The 15,588-nt window shown below is 37.1% G+C and overlaps 1 protein-coding gene across 1 annotated transcript; it reads right to left on the bottom strand.

Annotated features, from left to right (window-relative positions):
* Positions 1-12,813: 12,813 nt before the first annotated feature.
* Positions 12,814-14,400, bottom strand: LOC137709898 (aspartic proteinase CDR1-like). The gene has a single exon (XM_068448879.2). It carries the CDS (start codon positions 14,256-14,258, stop codon positions 12,864-12,866), a length of 1,395 nt encoding a protein of 464 aa, XP_068304980.2. The 5' UTR covers positions 14,259-14,400; the 3' UTR covers positions 12,814-12,863.
* Positions 14,401-15,588: the final 1,188 nt, after the last annotated feature.

Raw genomic sequence — 15,588 nt, 5'->3', positions numbered from 1 at the left:
TAGACGTTAAATTCGCAACCTATATGAAATGTCAAATGACTTGTAGGCAAGAAAATGACGGTATTATACTCTCAAATGTGCTAAGCGACTTAAGTTGACGAAAAAATTAGATAAAATATTTTTTAATATAATAATATAGATGAAATTAGCAGTTTTTAATGAATTTAGGGATTTATTTTTCTAAAAAATAATCCAGGAACCTAATTTTCACCAAGGTGATAAGTTAGGGACTAAATTGAGAATTCACCCTAAGTAAAATACCCTCAAAACTGTCATTTTGTCTCAATTTACTTCTTGAAACTAATCTTATCTCACTTTACCTCTTGAAACTAACATGTTCAACTCCTTTGCTCTCACTTCACCACATTCAGTTGAAAAACTGTTAAATTCAAGGGTATTTTAGATATTTTATTTTTTACCCTCAGCCTATGCGCTAAATCAATCTCAATTTCAATTTTAACAACTCTAATTCAAACCCATGAGTTTTAGAGCTTTTTAAAAGTAAATTATTCAATCAACAGAAAAAATTGGAGTAGCAATGTGAAACTTTTGTTTGCAAATTGTGCACATTTGATTTAAATGATTTTTTTGGTTTGGAAAGAATTTTGGACATGATAGCTTAATGGATTCTTTGAGATTATATTTTGTGTAACTGATATGAGATCATGTTTTTTATGGGTGAAACTTGTGGTTAGGTCAATTTCGATTAGAAAGATATCTTGAAATAGGTTGATCGTGTTTCCTTTTTGTTGTAATAGTATTTTTCAAGTGCAAAGTTTCTAGCCAATATATGGATGCCTTGCAAGTGAAATTACTCTAAGAACAAAAATGTAACCCTTATTTTGATTGATATAATGTTTTGATGCTTTGAATTTTCTATTGATCGAATAATTTATTTTTAAAATGGCCAAAGCTCATGACCTTGAATTAGAATTGTCAAAAATAGAATTAAGATTGGTCTAATGTGTAGGCTAGAGGTAAATAGATGTGTACAAAATAAAATGTCTAAGATACCCTTGAATTTAACAGTTCTTTAACAGAAGATTTGAAAATGACAGTTTCATAGAGCAAAGTAAGACAAAACTAGTTTTATGAGGTAAATTGAGACTAAATGGTTGTTCATTGTTCCATGAGGCATTTCAATTAATAAGCCTTTATTTAATATAAGACCAATTTTTCTTTAATAAGTAGTGCAAAAAATGATTTTTACACTTGTTTTTTCATTTACATTGTAAGCTGAAAATTTTTAGTCCAATAATTTAAGAGGTATTCATCAATTTCCCCCCTGAATTTGTGACCATTAGCCAATTTCCCCCCTCAACTTTAATTTTGGCCAATTTCCCCCCTCAACTCTCATAATTAGTCAATTTCCCCCCTTAACTTTAATTTAGCCAATTCCCCCCTCAACTCTTATAATTAGTCAATTTGCACCCTACTGTTAATTTTTTAATTTGATCATAATTAAACAAGTGTGTGTAAGAAACTAAATAAGATGTATGTTAATCATGTTCCTATATCTTTATCCTATTACAAATAGATTAAAATTTAGAATTTTACAATTTATCATAGATTGTATTATTAGTCATAATAAATCAGTATGGAGTAATTTTATTTGATTTTTGACCATACAAAATTGATGGATTGATGTGTAAATTTTTGTATGTGAATACAATTTTCTTTATAAAAGTGAAAGCTAAGTTCAAGTAAATTGTGGAGAATCGAGCTTTAATGAAAAAATGGCTAGTCTATTCATAATTTTTGACTCCTTATTAAGAATAACTCATTTTATTGAAATAGGTATGATCCATGAGTTTAGGATTATTATTTCTTTTTGTTATTATTTCTTCTTCTACATGCTTTAAACCTGATTCATAACTTTTTCTTATAATCAACCCATATCAGATACTAACTGTATTATGTTTTGTACATTTTACCCTATATTATGCAGGTGAGTTTATGTTAATTTTAGTACTTTGTTGGAAGTTATTAGAAAGATTGAAAATTAAGAAAAGAATAGATGGAAAATTTAAAAAAAAAAAATTAACAGTAGGGTGCAAATTGACTAATTTTGAGAGTTGAGGGGGGAAATTGGCCAAATTAAAGTTGAGGGGGGAAATTGACTAATTATAAGAGTTGAGGGGGGAAATTGGCCAACGGTCACAAGTTCAGGGGGAAATTGATGAATACCTCATAATTGAATGTAACACATGAGTCTTATGAGTTTGGTTATGAACAAAAGAGTATTAATACACTTACTATTTATTTGTATCATCTCAAGGTTCCACCAACACACGAGAGATGAACAAATAGATGGTAAAGATAACAATTTTTTGTGAAAAGAATATTGGGCCACAACTATCAAACTCAAACTAAAATAACATTAACGTTGTACGAATCAGACTGAGCGAACCTAATTTCTATATATCAGACTCAAACTCTACGCAATTACGTTGAAAATGGTCTTTTAAATTTTCTTTTGCTTTATTTGATACATATGCAATATCAAAAATGGATTCGAGCGCATCTCCAAAGCTGTAGTGGCAAATGCTACATATACAAAGCTAAAATTCAGAATCTCAGCTATATATGGAACAAGCAAACAAAGGTGAGGCTCGACATGAAATTGCATGCTGCTTCGCCCTGATCAATCGGCCCCGCAACATATAGCAACTCAAAAAATTGTTCGCAAATTTTACACCGTATAGACAAGTAAATGAATTTTTTGCAATAGAACGGCTTGGGTTGGGAGAGGATTGAGTTGCCAAATTCTAAATTTTAGGTTTTGGCATCTGCCATTGGAGATGGTATGAGTGCGAGAAAAAGGATATGTGAAAATCATTTCCCACTTTAACTTCGTTTAGGTCGGCCCTTAATGTAGGTGAGCCACCTGAAAATTAGCAACCAAAATCAAGTAGACTCATGAACTCCATGTGGATACAGTCGAGAATAAGTCACACATTGATGAAATGAAGGATCTTTCATGAATTTATAAGTAAGTTGAGCTGTAATGCCCCGACCTGAAAATTTTATTACGGAAACTAATTTAAGTGATAGGCCAAAATTAAACTCTTGTTTAACTAACTACCATTAATCACAATTCTTTATTTACATTTCTTAATCACTCGCAAAATCTATAACCAGAATTTACTTACCAAAAACATAAGATTAAATTTTCAAATAATTCACCAAAAATTCTCTTCTTCAATCAAATGCCCAACAAAAGATTAATCTCAATTATTTAAGGCTGCATCTAACCCCTGTTAGACTGCCTACGTACCCTTGATGCCGGATCAAGCCTTTCGTAGTTCACCATTCATTCTTTTATCCATTTCCGAAAATATTCTAGTAATGGAATATTTAACATTAGCTTTCACAATCGAATCACCTCAAATGGGTACCAATTATGGATTTAAAATATCAAATTTTGCATGAAAAGGCAGCGTTGGCCTACTGGCCACGCACTGCCGCATGTGGCGGTTTCCAACGAACGGAAACCCAATTCTTAGACTAACTCTAAAAATTACCAAATTTTACAAGCAAGTAGATTTTAATGAGAGGAACAACTTTCATACCTGGGCTGAAGTCTAATTCGGCTAGGAAACACCTGAAATTAGCCTTGGACCGCCGAAAACACTAGAAATAGGTGTTCTCAATTCGACCTCAAAACAAACTCTGATGCCCCAACCATTTCTTGGGCTTTTTTCCTGACACTGAGGGAAGACTATTGGTGGTGGTGATGGTCGGAGTTAGCTTTAGGTTTTGACAAATCGAAGCCAAACCCGTCGCACCCACTGTGCAATTTCTCTTAAATTTCATTCGTTTTTCGGGTGGAAATGGGAGAGAGAACGACTGAGTTCGAAGTAAAGATCATTTTGGCACCGGTCCCGTCGTCAACGGTGGCTGAAATTGAAAGATACGGTCAGGTCGGGTCGGCGGGTCGAAGGGGATCCAGTTCCCTCCTCCCCTTTCTTCCTCCTTTCCCCTCATTTCCTCTCCTTTTTCTCCCTTTCCCCATTTGGTCCCCCCTCCCCCTTCTTCTCTCCCGCATCTCTCCTTTTCCTCCTCTCTCATGCTACCATTTGGTAGCTTCTAGACTCCTCTTTTTTATTTTTTTTAATTTTATTTTTATAGAACCACTAATTTCTTCATTTCAACTCCGATTCACAAACGGTTTTTGCCCACGTTTTCGTAGGGTCGAGCTCTATCCAATTATATCAAGAAATACGATAAAATATATGTTAGGGTAAAATTGGCAATCCCTGACATAATGCCTGAGTCTGTAATAGCTTAGACTTGTTATACATTTTCAATTGTAATAGTTTAAGTCTAGGAAGGGTTCTCACACTTTCGATGCAAAGATGTTACCTACACGTGATAAATATTCAGGTACGTTTGCATGCATACATCCAACTACATTCATCTATATCTCATGTTATTGTTTTTGAGATAGGACTCTTAACCATTGTGTGATTTATCTCTTTAAAATATCTTATTCCTTTATATTCGAGATTAAAAAGCATGCAAAATAGTCTAATTGCATTAGGACTAATCTGGTGGTATTGAGACTTTTCAAATCGTGTTATCAAAACGTGTTTGGGTGTTGGTAGAGTTATTGATCAATATGGAGTCGTGCTTTTTAGTATATATATGAGAAGTCATGGACGTGCTCGGATTTGAACCATTTATGCATAGAAACTGATTTTATTGAAAAGGATTTTTGAAGAAACATCAGTTGGGTTTTTCGTGTGCGTGGAAAAATAAGTGAAATACTGTTGTTTGCTTATGATTCCAACAGCATGGGTTTTTAAGAGAAGATATTATTTTTTATGCTGTTTTTCTTTGAGGTTTTAAATTTAATATCAATTATGGAAATGAGCCTTGTGATTTTCGTAATTGATTGTTTTCCAAACAAACACTTCATCATATAAACATTCTGCATGATCGAGTTAGCATCGTGCAAAGTTCGAGGGAAAGGTGATTGACGGTTGTGTTAGTACCGTGCCACTTCAACTCGAGGACTGAAGAAAGATCGAGTAGCAAAGCGCGAAGACAAAGCTGCCAACTGGTATGTGTGTCTAGTTGATGAGTTTTGTAAGTCTTTATGTATTCTTTCTTTCTTAGTGCTTCCTGGCTTGGTAGCCCGATGATTTTCCCATTGGTGGGTTTTGCCTCGTTAAATCCTACATCATGTGTGTGCTTTTTATATTCATGTTGAATATTTGTGTAGGATTAATTTTGCATAACTGATTAATCGAAACCATAATTTGCTTTAGCGTTAAGTTGTCATTTATAGATTAAGTTAGTACCCATCCTAGGACTTTCAATATATGAGGATAAAATACATCCTAGTAAAATTACATTTAGTCAACAAGGGGCATTTTCGTCTTTTCCACTTATCGATAAATTTTTCGACGTAAATTATAATAAATCCCTGAAACAAAATTCTAAAAATTTTCTAATCAAATTTTCATAACCATAAATCTATTTATTCTCGATTTACTCCACATATTCATATATTTTTAATTTGCAAGGTATTACATGAGCTACTCCATATATAGCCAATTGATTTTATGGTGGAACCTCAAGTTTCTTCATGGTATCAAAGCCCACATGTGAAGCCAAACAGCCACACGCACTCCACGTCACCTTGTTGTATTGTCCACATGTTAGACTTAAAAATTACCACACGTGAGGGGGCATGTTGATAATAAATCTCACATTAATGAAAGAATGAATCTTGCATATGAGCTTATGAGTAAATTAAACTACTATTCATTTATCCGATTAATTTTGTGGTGCAACCTCAACTTTCTTCAGACATATCCAACCTCAACTCGATCCATATTCGATACTACCTATAAGATAGGTAAGAGTCGAGGTAAACATGAAGTAAGGATCAACAGATGTCATCTCCAAATATTTCTGTTAAATTAATTAGATCATATAATACGACTATATTACAACATCACGGCCTCTCCTCTAAGGTACGAGAGCTTTTTTTTTTTTTTTTTTTTTTTAATTTTTTTATAATATCAACTTCGCTCTCAAATACTCGACTGATTTAAGCATCGGAGGCCCTTATATCTCTTCCATAATTATGTGCTGTAGAGGATGACCTTCCCGGTCACGAAAAGCTGGTTTGGAGGAATTGCATGACTCAATCTCAAGCAATTATAGGCTTATAGCCATCACCAAGAGAAAAACATTGTTAACGAATAGTCAATATTTTTCAGAGAAACTTTGAACACTAGTAAATTTTCAGTAGGCTCCTTAAATGAGCTTTTAGCTAAAAATTTATGTAGAAGTTTCTACAACATGGTAGCAACAATTTTTTTGAATAAACGATATTATCTACATTAAAGGACGGGAGAGTGGGCTAAAGCCTCACAATGAGTTATCAATAATATGGTTCAAATTTGCTTTTCACGAGAATCGAACGTAAGACTTTTTATTTATCAATGAGGAGAAATACCACTGTATCATAGTACTAACAAGTGGCAACATGGTAGCAACAATTTTTTGTTTTTTTTTTTTTTGGGATCAAATGATAAATTTTATTAAATTCTAATTGAAAAGGTTTAGATCTGTTGCTAGAATATTAAAAATAAAATAGGCCCTCTACAATACCATTCCATAGAGCATCCATGATTTTGAAAATAGGCAGCTACAGCTTCCGCAGCAGGATTCCCACCCCTAGGGACGAATAGGAACTTCACCGAATCTAACTTCCGCGCCAAGCACCAAATATCATGAACAATGCATTCAACAACCGCATCACAACATGTTTTAAGATTAATCATATCAATAATTGTTGGTATTTTACAGTTTACTAACTCAATACCAAAATATGTGGGTGATAAGTTTACAAACTCTATCACACCTCTTTCACTTTGCACTCTCAAATAAAATTGGACAAAGAAAGAAATAGAGAAAGGAGGGAAGCAACAAGCTTTGGCAAAACACTTGGACTTTGATATATGAAAAAGGTTTACAAACTATTGGAATAAGAAAGCTTACAAGCTTCTTCACAATTGGAAGTGGGATTTGGATGGGATGATTTACAATGCTTGAGAGCTTGGGTATTTATAGCAAACCAAATGATTAAACTAAGATTATTTATTACCACACAAAACACATTAATTGCACCTAATAATTTTTATTCAACCATACCTAACATTGCCTAACTTTCCATGCTAACTTTGACATTGATTTTCAACAATGGCTAGCAACATTTAACATGTTTTGATTTGAATTTCCAACACACTTCCTCAAATCAAAACGCCTTCATTCCTAGCATTTCACGCAGTAGCCGGAATGTTTCAATTGGCAATGGCTTTGTGAAGATGTCTGCCACTTGTTCCTTGGTGTGACAGTAGACAAGTTCAATTGTCTTTTGCTTCACATGGTCCCTTAGAAAATGGAACCTGGTATCAATGTGCTTGCTCCTTCCATGTTGAACAGGATTCTTTGCAAGTTTGATTGCAGACACGTTATCTACATGAATCACAGTCGATTCCACTTGTGGATGACACACTGACTTCAACAGATTTCTTAACCAAATTGCCTCACACACGGTTGAGGCTACAGCAACATACTCGGCTTCACATGATGACAAAGCAACAATTGATTGCTTCTTTGAAGTCCATGAGAAAGCTGTTGATCCTAGAAAAAACACATAGCCAGTTGTGCTTTTCCTTTCATCTTGGTCACCTCCCCAATCACTATCTGAATAACCAAATAATTTTGCATCTTCACCAAAATTATAAAATAGACCATAGTTTAGAGTACCTCTTATGTACCTCAAAATTCTCTTGGCGGCCAGCCAATGAGACTCCCTTGGTGTTTCCATGTATCGACTCACGAGTCCAACACCATAAACTATATCAGGTCTTGTGATTGTAAGGTACCTTAGGCTTCCAACGAGGCTTTTGTACACTGTTGAGTTTACAAACTCACCCTCTCCTCCTTTGGACAGCTTCAATCCAGTTGCGACTGGGGTATTGACAGTGTTGCACTTGTCCATATTGAACTTCTTCAATATGTCTCTCATGTACCTTTGTTGAGAGATGTAGATACCATCACTTTCTTGCTTCACTTCTATGCCAAGAAAGTATGACATTAATCCATTGTCAGTCATCTCGAATTCACTGAACATGGATTGCTTGAACTCATGGAACATTGCCTCATTGTTTCCTGTAAACAATAAATCATCTACATAGAGACAAATAATTAAGAACTCCCCTTTTTCACCATTCTTCATGTAAACAGAATGCTCGTATGGACATTTCTGAAATCCATTTTGGTGAAGGTAGTTGTCGATCCTTGAGTTCCAAGCTCGTGGTGCTTGCTTGAGGCCGTACAAAGCCTTCTTCAAACGATACACCTTATCTTCTTCTCCTTGTACTTGGAAGCCTTCCGGTTGTTCCACGTACACTTCTTCCTCAAGTACTCCATTAAGGAAGGCTGACTTGACATCTAGTTGATAAATTTTCCATTTATGATGTGCGGCAAGAGAGATTAGCAATCTTACCGTGTCAAGTCTCGCAACTGGAGCATAGACTTCATCATAGTCCACTCCATACTTCTGTTTGTAGCCCTTTGCTACAAGCCTTGATTTGTATCGATCCACACTCCCATCTGCAGTGCGTTTGATCTTGTAAACCCACTTGACACCAATAGCCTTCTGATTTGGTGGGAGCTTTGTCAGCTCCCAAGTGTCATTCTTCTCGATGACATGGATCTCTTCTTCCATGGCTTTCTTCCAACAATATTCTTCCACAGCTTCATTGAATGAGAAAGGCTCGTGGTCTGCATACAAGCAGAAAAGGTTGGTTTCTTCTTCTTCTTCTTGTCCATAAATCTCTGTGAGACTCCTTAACCTCACTGGAGTTGAGGAGCTGCTTTCCTCACTAGATGTAGGACCACTCCTTGCAATTCTGTGCACTGGAGTTGTTGTGATTGTTTGAGCAAGCTGTTGCTCAATCGGTGGTACAACTTCTGGTTCTTCAAAATCAGTGGAGACGATCTTCTCTTTACTGACTTCTTTGTTGTTCCACGTCCATGTCTCTTCCTCACTGAAGATGACATCTCTACTAACCACTAGTTTGCCAGTTAGTGGGTTGTAGAGCTTGTATGCCTTGGACTCTTCACTATAGCCCACAAACACACACTTCTCACCTCTATCATCAAGTTTCCTCATCTTGGCTTCTGGAACTTGAGCATATGCAACACACCCAAAAATTCTTAGGTGTGTAACATTCGGCTTGTATCCACTCCAAGCCTCTTGTGGTGTCATCCTCTTGACACTCTTTGTTGGACATCGATTCAACAAATAAATCGAACAAGCTACAGCTTCTGCCCATAACTCTTTTGGCAAATTCTTCTCCTTAAGCATGGACCTTGTCATGTCAAGGATGGTTCGATTCTTTCTTTCGGCTATCCCATTTTGCTGTGGGGTATAGGCAGCAGTAAGTTGATGCCTAATTCCTTGCTCCTTGCAGTATGCTTGGAAAGCATTGGAGGTGTACTCTCCACCTCTATCTGATCTCACAGCCACAAGCTTGTGGTTACTTTCTGCCTCTGTGAGTGCCTTGAACTCCTTGAAAATTTTTAGGGCAGCTGACTTCTCCTTGAGAAAATAGACCCAAGTCTTTCTACTGAAATCATCAATGAAGGTAATAAAATACCTATTACCTCCATAAGACATGGGATCCAATGGACCACATATATCTGTGTGCACCAACTGCAGTGGTGCCTTTGCTCTCCATGTATCACCAACAGGGAACGATAGTCGTGCTTGCTTGCCAAGCACACAACCTTCACATACTTGGCGTGTGGCTTCAATCTGGGGTAGACCACGAACCATTCCTCCACTTGACAGCAACTTTAGGCCATTGAAATTAAGATGGCCAAATCGAAGATGCCATTTCCATGACTCATCTTCCATTACACCGATGTTGCAGCTTCCAATCTTTGTGTTCAAATTCAACGGAAACATCCGGTTCTTTGACATTCGAACACGTGCAATAAGCTTTCTCCTTGCATTCCTGAGAGTGAGAAGCATGTTCTCCATATGTATAATGTACCCTTTCTGGAGCAGTTGACCAATGCTCAGAATGTTGCTCTTCATACCTGGTATGTAGTAGGTATCGGAGATGTATTCTTCTCTTCCATCCTTCTGGATGATCTTGATCTTCCCTTTGCCTTCAACTGGCAACTTTGAGGAGTCACCAAGACTTACAGATCCATAGGCCCCTTTTTTGAGTTCGGCAAAAAACTCCTTCTTTCCACACATGTGATTGCTTGCACCAGAGTCCAAATACCAAACATCTTGTTGGCTACTGGAATCATGGTGTGCTAGTAAGACTGTAAGTTCTTCATCAGTATTTCCACTTGATTCTGCCATGTTGACATGCTCACCATTTTTATGTGAACATTCATTGGCATAATGTCCATATTGCTTACAGTTGTGACACTGGATATGCGCCTTTCCTCGAGTAGATCTCCACTCCTGAGACTGACCTTGATTTTGTGCATAGCCTCGACCTCTTCCTCGGGCTCGTCCTCGGCTACGGTTGGATGAGCTCCCACGACGTGAGTTCCACTGCCCACGACCTTTATTTGGTTTGTCAATATTCAACTTTGACTCCAAAGCTTGCTCTAGCGTTGTGGGGCTTGCATTCTTCTGAATGCGTTGCTCGTGAACTAGGAGGGATCCTAGTAGCTCTTCTGCGCTCATCACCTCCAAATCCTTGGATTCCTCAATGGCAGTCACCACATGCTCAAACTTAGATGTGAGTGACCGGAGTATCTTCTCCACAACTCGTACTTCATCGAGTCTCTCGCCATTTCTCCTCATCTGATTTACTATCACAATGAGCCTTGAGTGATAGTCGGAGATGCTCTCCCCTTCATTCATATGAGCAGTTTCAAAATCTGCTCGAAGTGATTGTAACCTCACTTTCTTGACTCGATCTACTCCTTTGTAGATTGTACTGAGTGTATCCCATACCTGCTTGCTCGTTGTTGCTTCTGCAACCTTCTCGAACGTTGAATCTTCCAAACCCTGGTATAGAAGATACAGCGCCTTTTGGTCCTTCTTTCGTAAGTCCTTGAGAGTGTTCCTTTGATCCGCAGTATATACGGCTTCTTGCTCGGCAGTGGGTACAACATACCCACTACTGACAACTTCCCATAGCTCCTGTGATCCAAACAATGCTTTGAATTGGATGCACCATCTTTCATAATTTTCTTTCTTCAATGTGGGAACTTGGAGTTGCACTAAGTTGGACGCCATAACTGCTGCACCTGCCAGAATGGTATTCTGGCTCTGATACCAATTGTTGGTATTTTACAGTTTACTAACTCAATACCAAAATATGTGGGTGATAAGTTTACAAACTCTATCACACCTCTTTCACTTTGCACTCTCAAATAAAATTGGACAAAGAAAGAAATAGAGAAAGGAGGGAAGCAACAAGCTTTGGCAAAACACTTGGACTTTGATATATGAAAAAGGTTTACAAACTATTGGAATAAGAAAGCTTACAAGCTTCTTCACAATTGGAAGTGGGATTTGGATGGGATGATTTACAATGCTTGAGAGCTTGGGTATTTATAGCAAACCAAATGATTAAACTAAGATTATTTATTACCACACAAAACACATTAATTGCACCTAATAATTTTTATTCAACCATACCTAACATTGCCTAACTTTCCATGCTAACTTTGACATTGATTTTCAACAATGGCTAGCAACATTTAACATGTTTTGATTTGAATTTCCAACAATAATAACCTTCGCATCCGATTCAATCTCGATTTTCTGCAACCCCTTCTCCACACCACTTCCAGAGCATCGCGTATGGCAGTAGCTTCTGCCACCGCAGCCGACTGAAACCTCCAACCGTGTCCTCCAGCTACTAGAAGCAGCCGAGAAAAATCCTGTGATTGGTCAAAACCGCCTTCTACCGCTTGGTTTCCATAGTGGACACGTTCTCCTTGGTCATTCCAGCGCCCCTTGGCCATGACTGTCACGAATCCATATGGATGTCGCAATGTTGCAGATTCACGGCGAACCCATGGCCTGATCTGTGGCTTGGTGCCCTCCATGGCAGATGTAATGACTTTCATGACCTTTTTCACTGTGGAGGTAAGTAGATGGTGATTTCCTTCTTAGCTTAATTGTAATTTGTGTTTGCGCCGCCTAGCAGTTTGTGTGCCTCACTTTTAAACGATTTTGATTTGTGTGTTCCTTGGTTTCGGAATTTTCACTATTGATTTATCATGGCAGATACGCACCCCTATGTGTTCTTGTGTCTTGTTGTGGTGGTCATGTAGGGATTTATTATTGTTCTGTTCTTCTGCTTTATCTCACCAAACCAAGTATTTAGTCACTGGAGAAGATGCACCGAATTGGCACTCATCTTGTAACCGTGTTGTAATTGTGTTCTCGATCCATGAAATATGTCTGTCCCTTCGATTCAAAAAAAAAAAAAAAAAAAAAAAGGGGTAATTAACGTTAACTATGTCGTTAAATTTTAAGTCAAGCTAGAACAAAATTTGTTTCACTACACTGCATTAATTGACAATGAAAAGAACATGCATGTGGTCCAATTTTAAGGAATGCATGGGTAACTGAACCTTGTATTTATTATTAACAATTTAAATTGGAATTCAATTAATTAAATCTTAATTAAGTTGGTAATCATGCTTATGCGGGGATAACCATTAACCAGAAATATCACTAAGAAGAACAAAACTTCCATTAAATCTCCAATTCCAAGCATAAAAAAGTTCATAACATATATTACTTTTTAGATGATGAGAAATTTAAAGGAACTAAACTAACATTTTGTTACTCAATGCTCGGTGCAATCAGTCGGCTTAAACGACACAGTTCTTTCTTCAAGGTCATATCCCACCAGGAAGTTGATTTGAGCCAAGTTACCAAATATCGCCACGTCATTCGACGGTATCATTGTCAAGCAAACCAAATCGTCCTTGATTCTGGCAAATGTGTTCACTGCCTGCAACTTTACATCCGCACCCTTGAAATGTGCAGTTATGACCGGAACACCAATGTCATCGCTTTCGCTTCGGAAGCAAAGGCTCAGAATCCCCTTCGGATCACTAACCCTCTCTGCGTTAATGGCAACCTCCAACGCCGATTCCAAATCCTCGTAAAATCCAGGTGGAAGGAGCGTCAAAGTAGTCCCCGAATCGATGATAATGTTGCCCTCATTGGCAGAAACAGTGACGTCATCCGTGCAGTTCGGTGATGATTTGGTTTTGTAGGCCAACCGCTTCTCTCCAACGCTAATGGCCTCGAGGGTGAGGTAATAGAAAGTGTCGGGCTGTTTAGCAACCATAGGCGTTGAAACAGCACCAGCACCTGAAACAATGCCAGCACTGCCAAATCTTATCTTGCTCGCCAAGTTATTGTTTGGATTCTTACTATTCGATGCCAGAGGCACCAAACAGTAGGAAAATTTCCCTCCGTTGGTCGATTTAGTCAGCTGAGAAACGAGGGAAAGAGGGCCGCCTCCGAGGCCAATCAAGCCAGAACCGGACTCATCAAATGTGCCACCATTTTGATGTCCACAACCGAAGAGAATTTTCGGGAGTGAAACTGGACGGCCAGAAGTTGAGCCAACGGTGAAGGTCTCAACAGCTAGAGTCCCTCTGGTGAAAGAGCGGTCTCCGTAACGATAGCTATAGTCACACGTTTCATGACCTTCGTTGTCTTGGGTGCTGCAGGAGGCTTCTTCGAGATAAGTACATGAATTGGACAGACACGGGATGGAGCGGTAGGTTGACGATTTCTTGGGATCGAAGAGAGGAGGGTTTTGGTTGAAGCATTGCTTGCATGGCTTGCATTGAGTCCAGATGAGATCACTGCCTGTGTCAGCTATTCCGAGAACTTCAACTGGTGGGGTCCCAATTGATACGTTCATTAGGTATTCTCCAGCACTTGATATTATTCTGGACTGGATATTTGCTGATGACGACGACGATAATGAGGTGATTATTGGCTTGACGAAGTGATTGGCACGAGTGACAGAACGGCGAAACGCATTATGCAAGCGATCGTAACGAGAGACGGATGAATTGTACAAGGGAGAGAGCGGAGAATCACGGTGTATGAGATCGGCAGTGAAACCGTGGCTATTGGCTAGCGTGAGCAAAGTGAAATATGCTAGTAGGGCAAGTGGAAAATGAATCATATTGCAAGCAGAAAGAGCGAAGGTCGCCATATCAGTTTGTTTTGGTTTGGTTCGGTAATTTATGAAGGATCGATTGAAGTTGGAATAACGAAAGCGTTGGTGTTGCAACAAGTATTTATAGACATTGTGATGGTTAAAATTCAATTATGGAATTATAATTGGAAGATCAACATGCAGAGCGGTTTTAGAAATGTAAAAAGGCTGAAGGTCAATGAACAGGTTGTGAAAAAATAATATTCCAATTATTATATAGTATTGAATAATGTTATTAGTTGACGATACATTTTCTTGATCGGCATGTAACAAAATCAATAAAGGCTCTGATTACTTATTATATAACTCATTTGTTCATTTCGTAGAACCTCGATAATTTAATACTCGATAAATTAATAATTAAATAATATATATTTTTAACTCGTGCCGATGCTGACTCTGAAATAATGTACTAAATTATAAGATAATATATTATGAAAAATTCAGATAAATTCGATATAATATATAAATCAATATATATATATATATGTATGTATATGTATATAAAATTCATATAGATCCCACATAATAAATAAATTCATATTTTCCTTTTACTATGGTTTTTGTTTTGTTTTGTTAAAAATAAAAAAAAAAAAGTTTTGCTTGGTTAAATATTCATAAAATTAAATAATGTAGTACATTAAATTGAACAAGTATAATTAATTTGGAAAAACGTAAGTAAATTTATGAATTTTACTTTGTTAAATAAATAAATAGAATTATTAGTTTGTAAAACAAAAAACTAAACACAATATACAATACCGAAGAAAATACGAAATACTTGATAAATTAATAAGTTATTAATTAGCAGATAAGATAGTAATTTATTAATTATTTAATATTCCGCAAAATTAATACATATTCTTAGTACCAAACTATTAATTTATAGAGATTTAACTTTATTTTGTTCTGTGTATCCAGATCTCCTTGGCTTTCGTTTGTGACGGCTGTCTCTCTATTTTATTGTGCCGTTGAGGTTTTTTTCAACTGATGAAATTTAATATTTATAATAAATTTAAAATTGTAAACCATGGTGTCCTGTAAGTTTATTTGGAAATTTAATGAAAAGTTTCTTGTCGAAATAAAAGTTGCGCTACTCGCCATATTACCAATTGGATTTATGGTAGAACATCAACTTTCTTCATGATACCAAAGTATGTTGTCCCACTTGTGAAGCCAAACCGCCACACGCGCTCTACGTCACCTTGTTGTGTTGTCCACATGTTAGGCCTGAAAATTCGCTATACGTGAGGGGGCGTGTTGAGAATTAGTCCCACATTGATGGAAGAGGGATCTTACATGTGCTTATAAATAGTAAGTTGAGCTA

Source organism: Pyrus communis, chromosome 6 (genome assembly GCF_041283825.1).
Source record: "Pyrus communis isolate YQ-2024b chromosome 6, ASM4128382v1, whole genome shotgun sequence".
Lineage (NCBI taxonomy): Eukaryota > Viridiplantae > Streptophyta > Magnoliopsida > Rosales > Rosaceae > Pyrus > Pyrus communis.
Note: the sequence above shows the minus strand (reverse complement) of the source record. Positions and strands in the feature narration are given on the sequence as shown.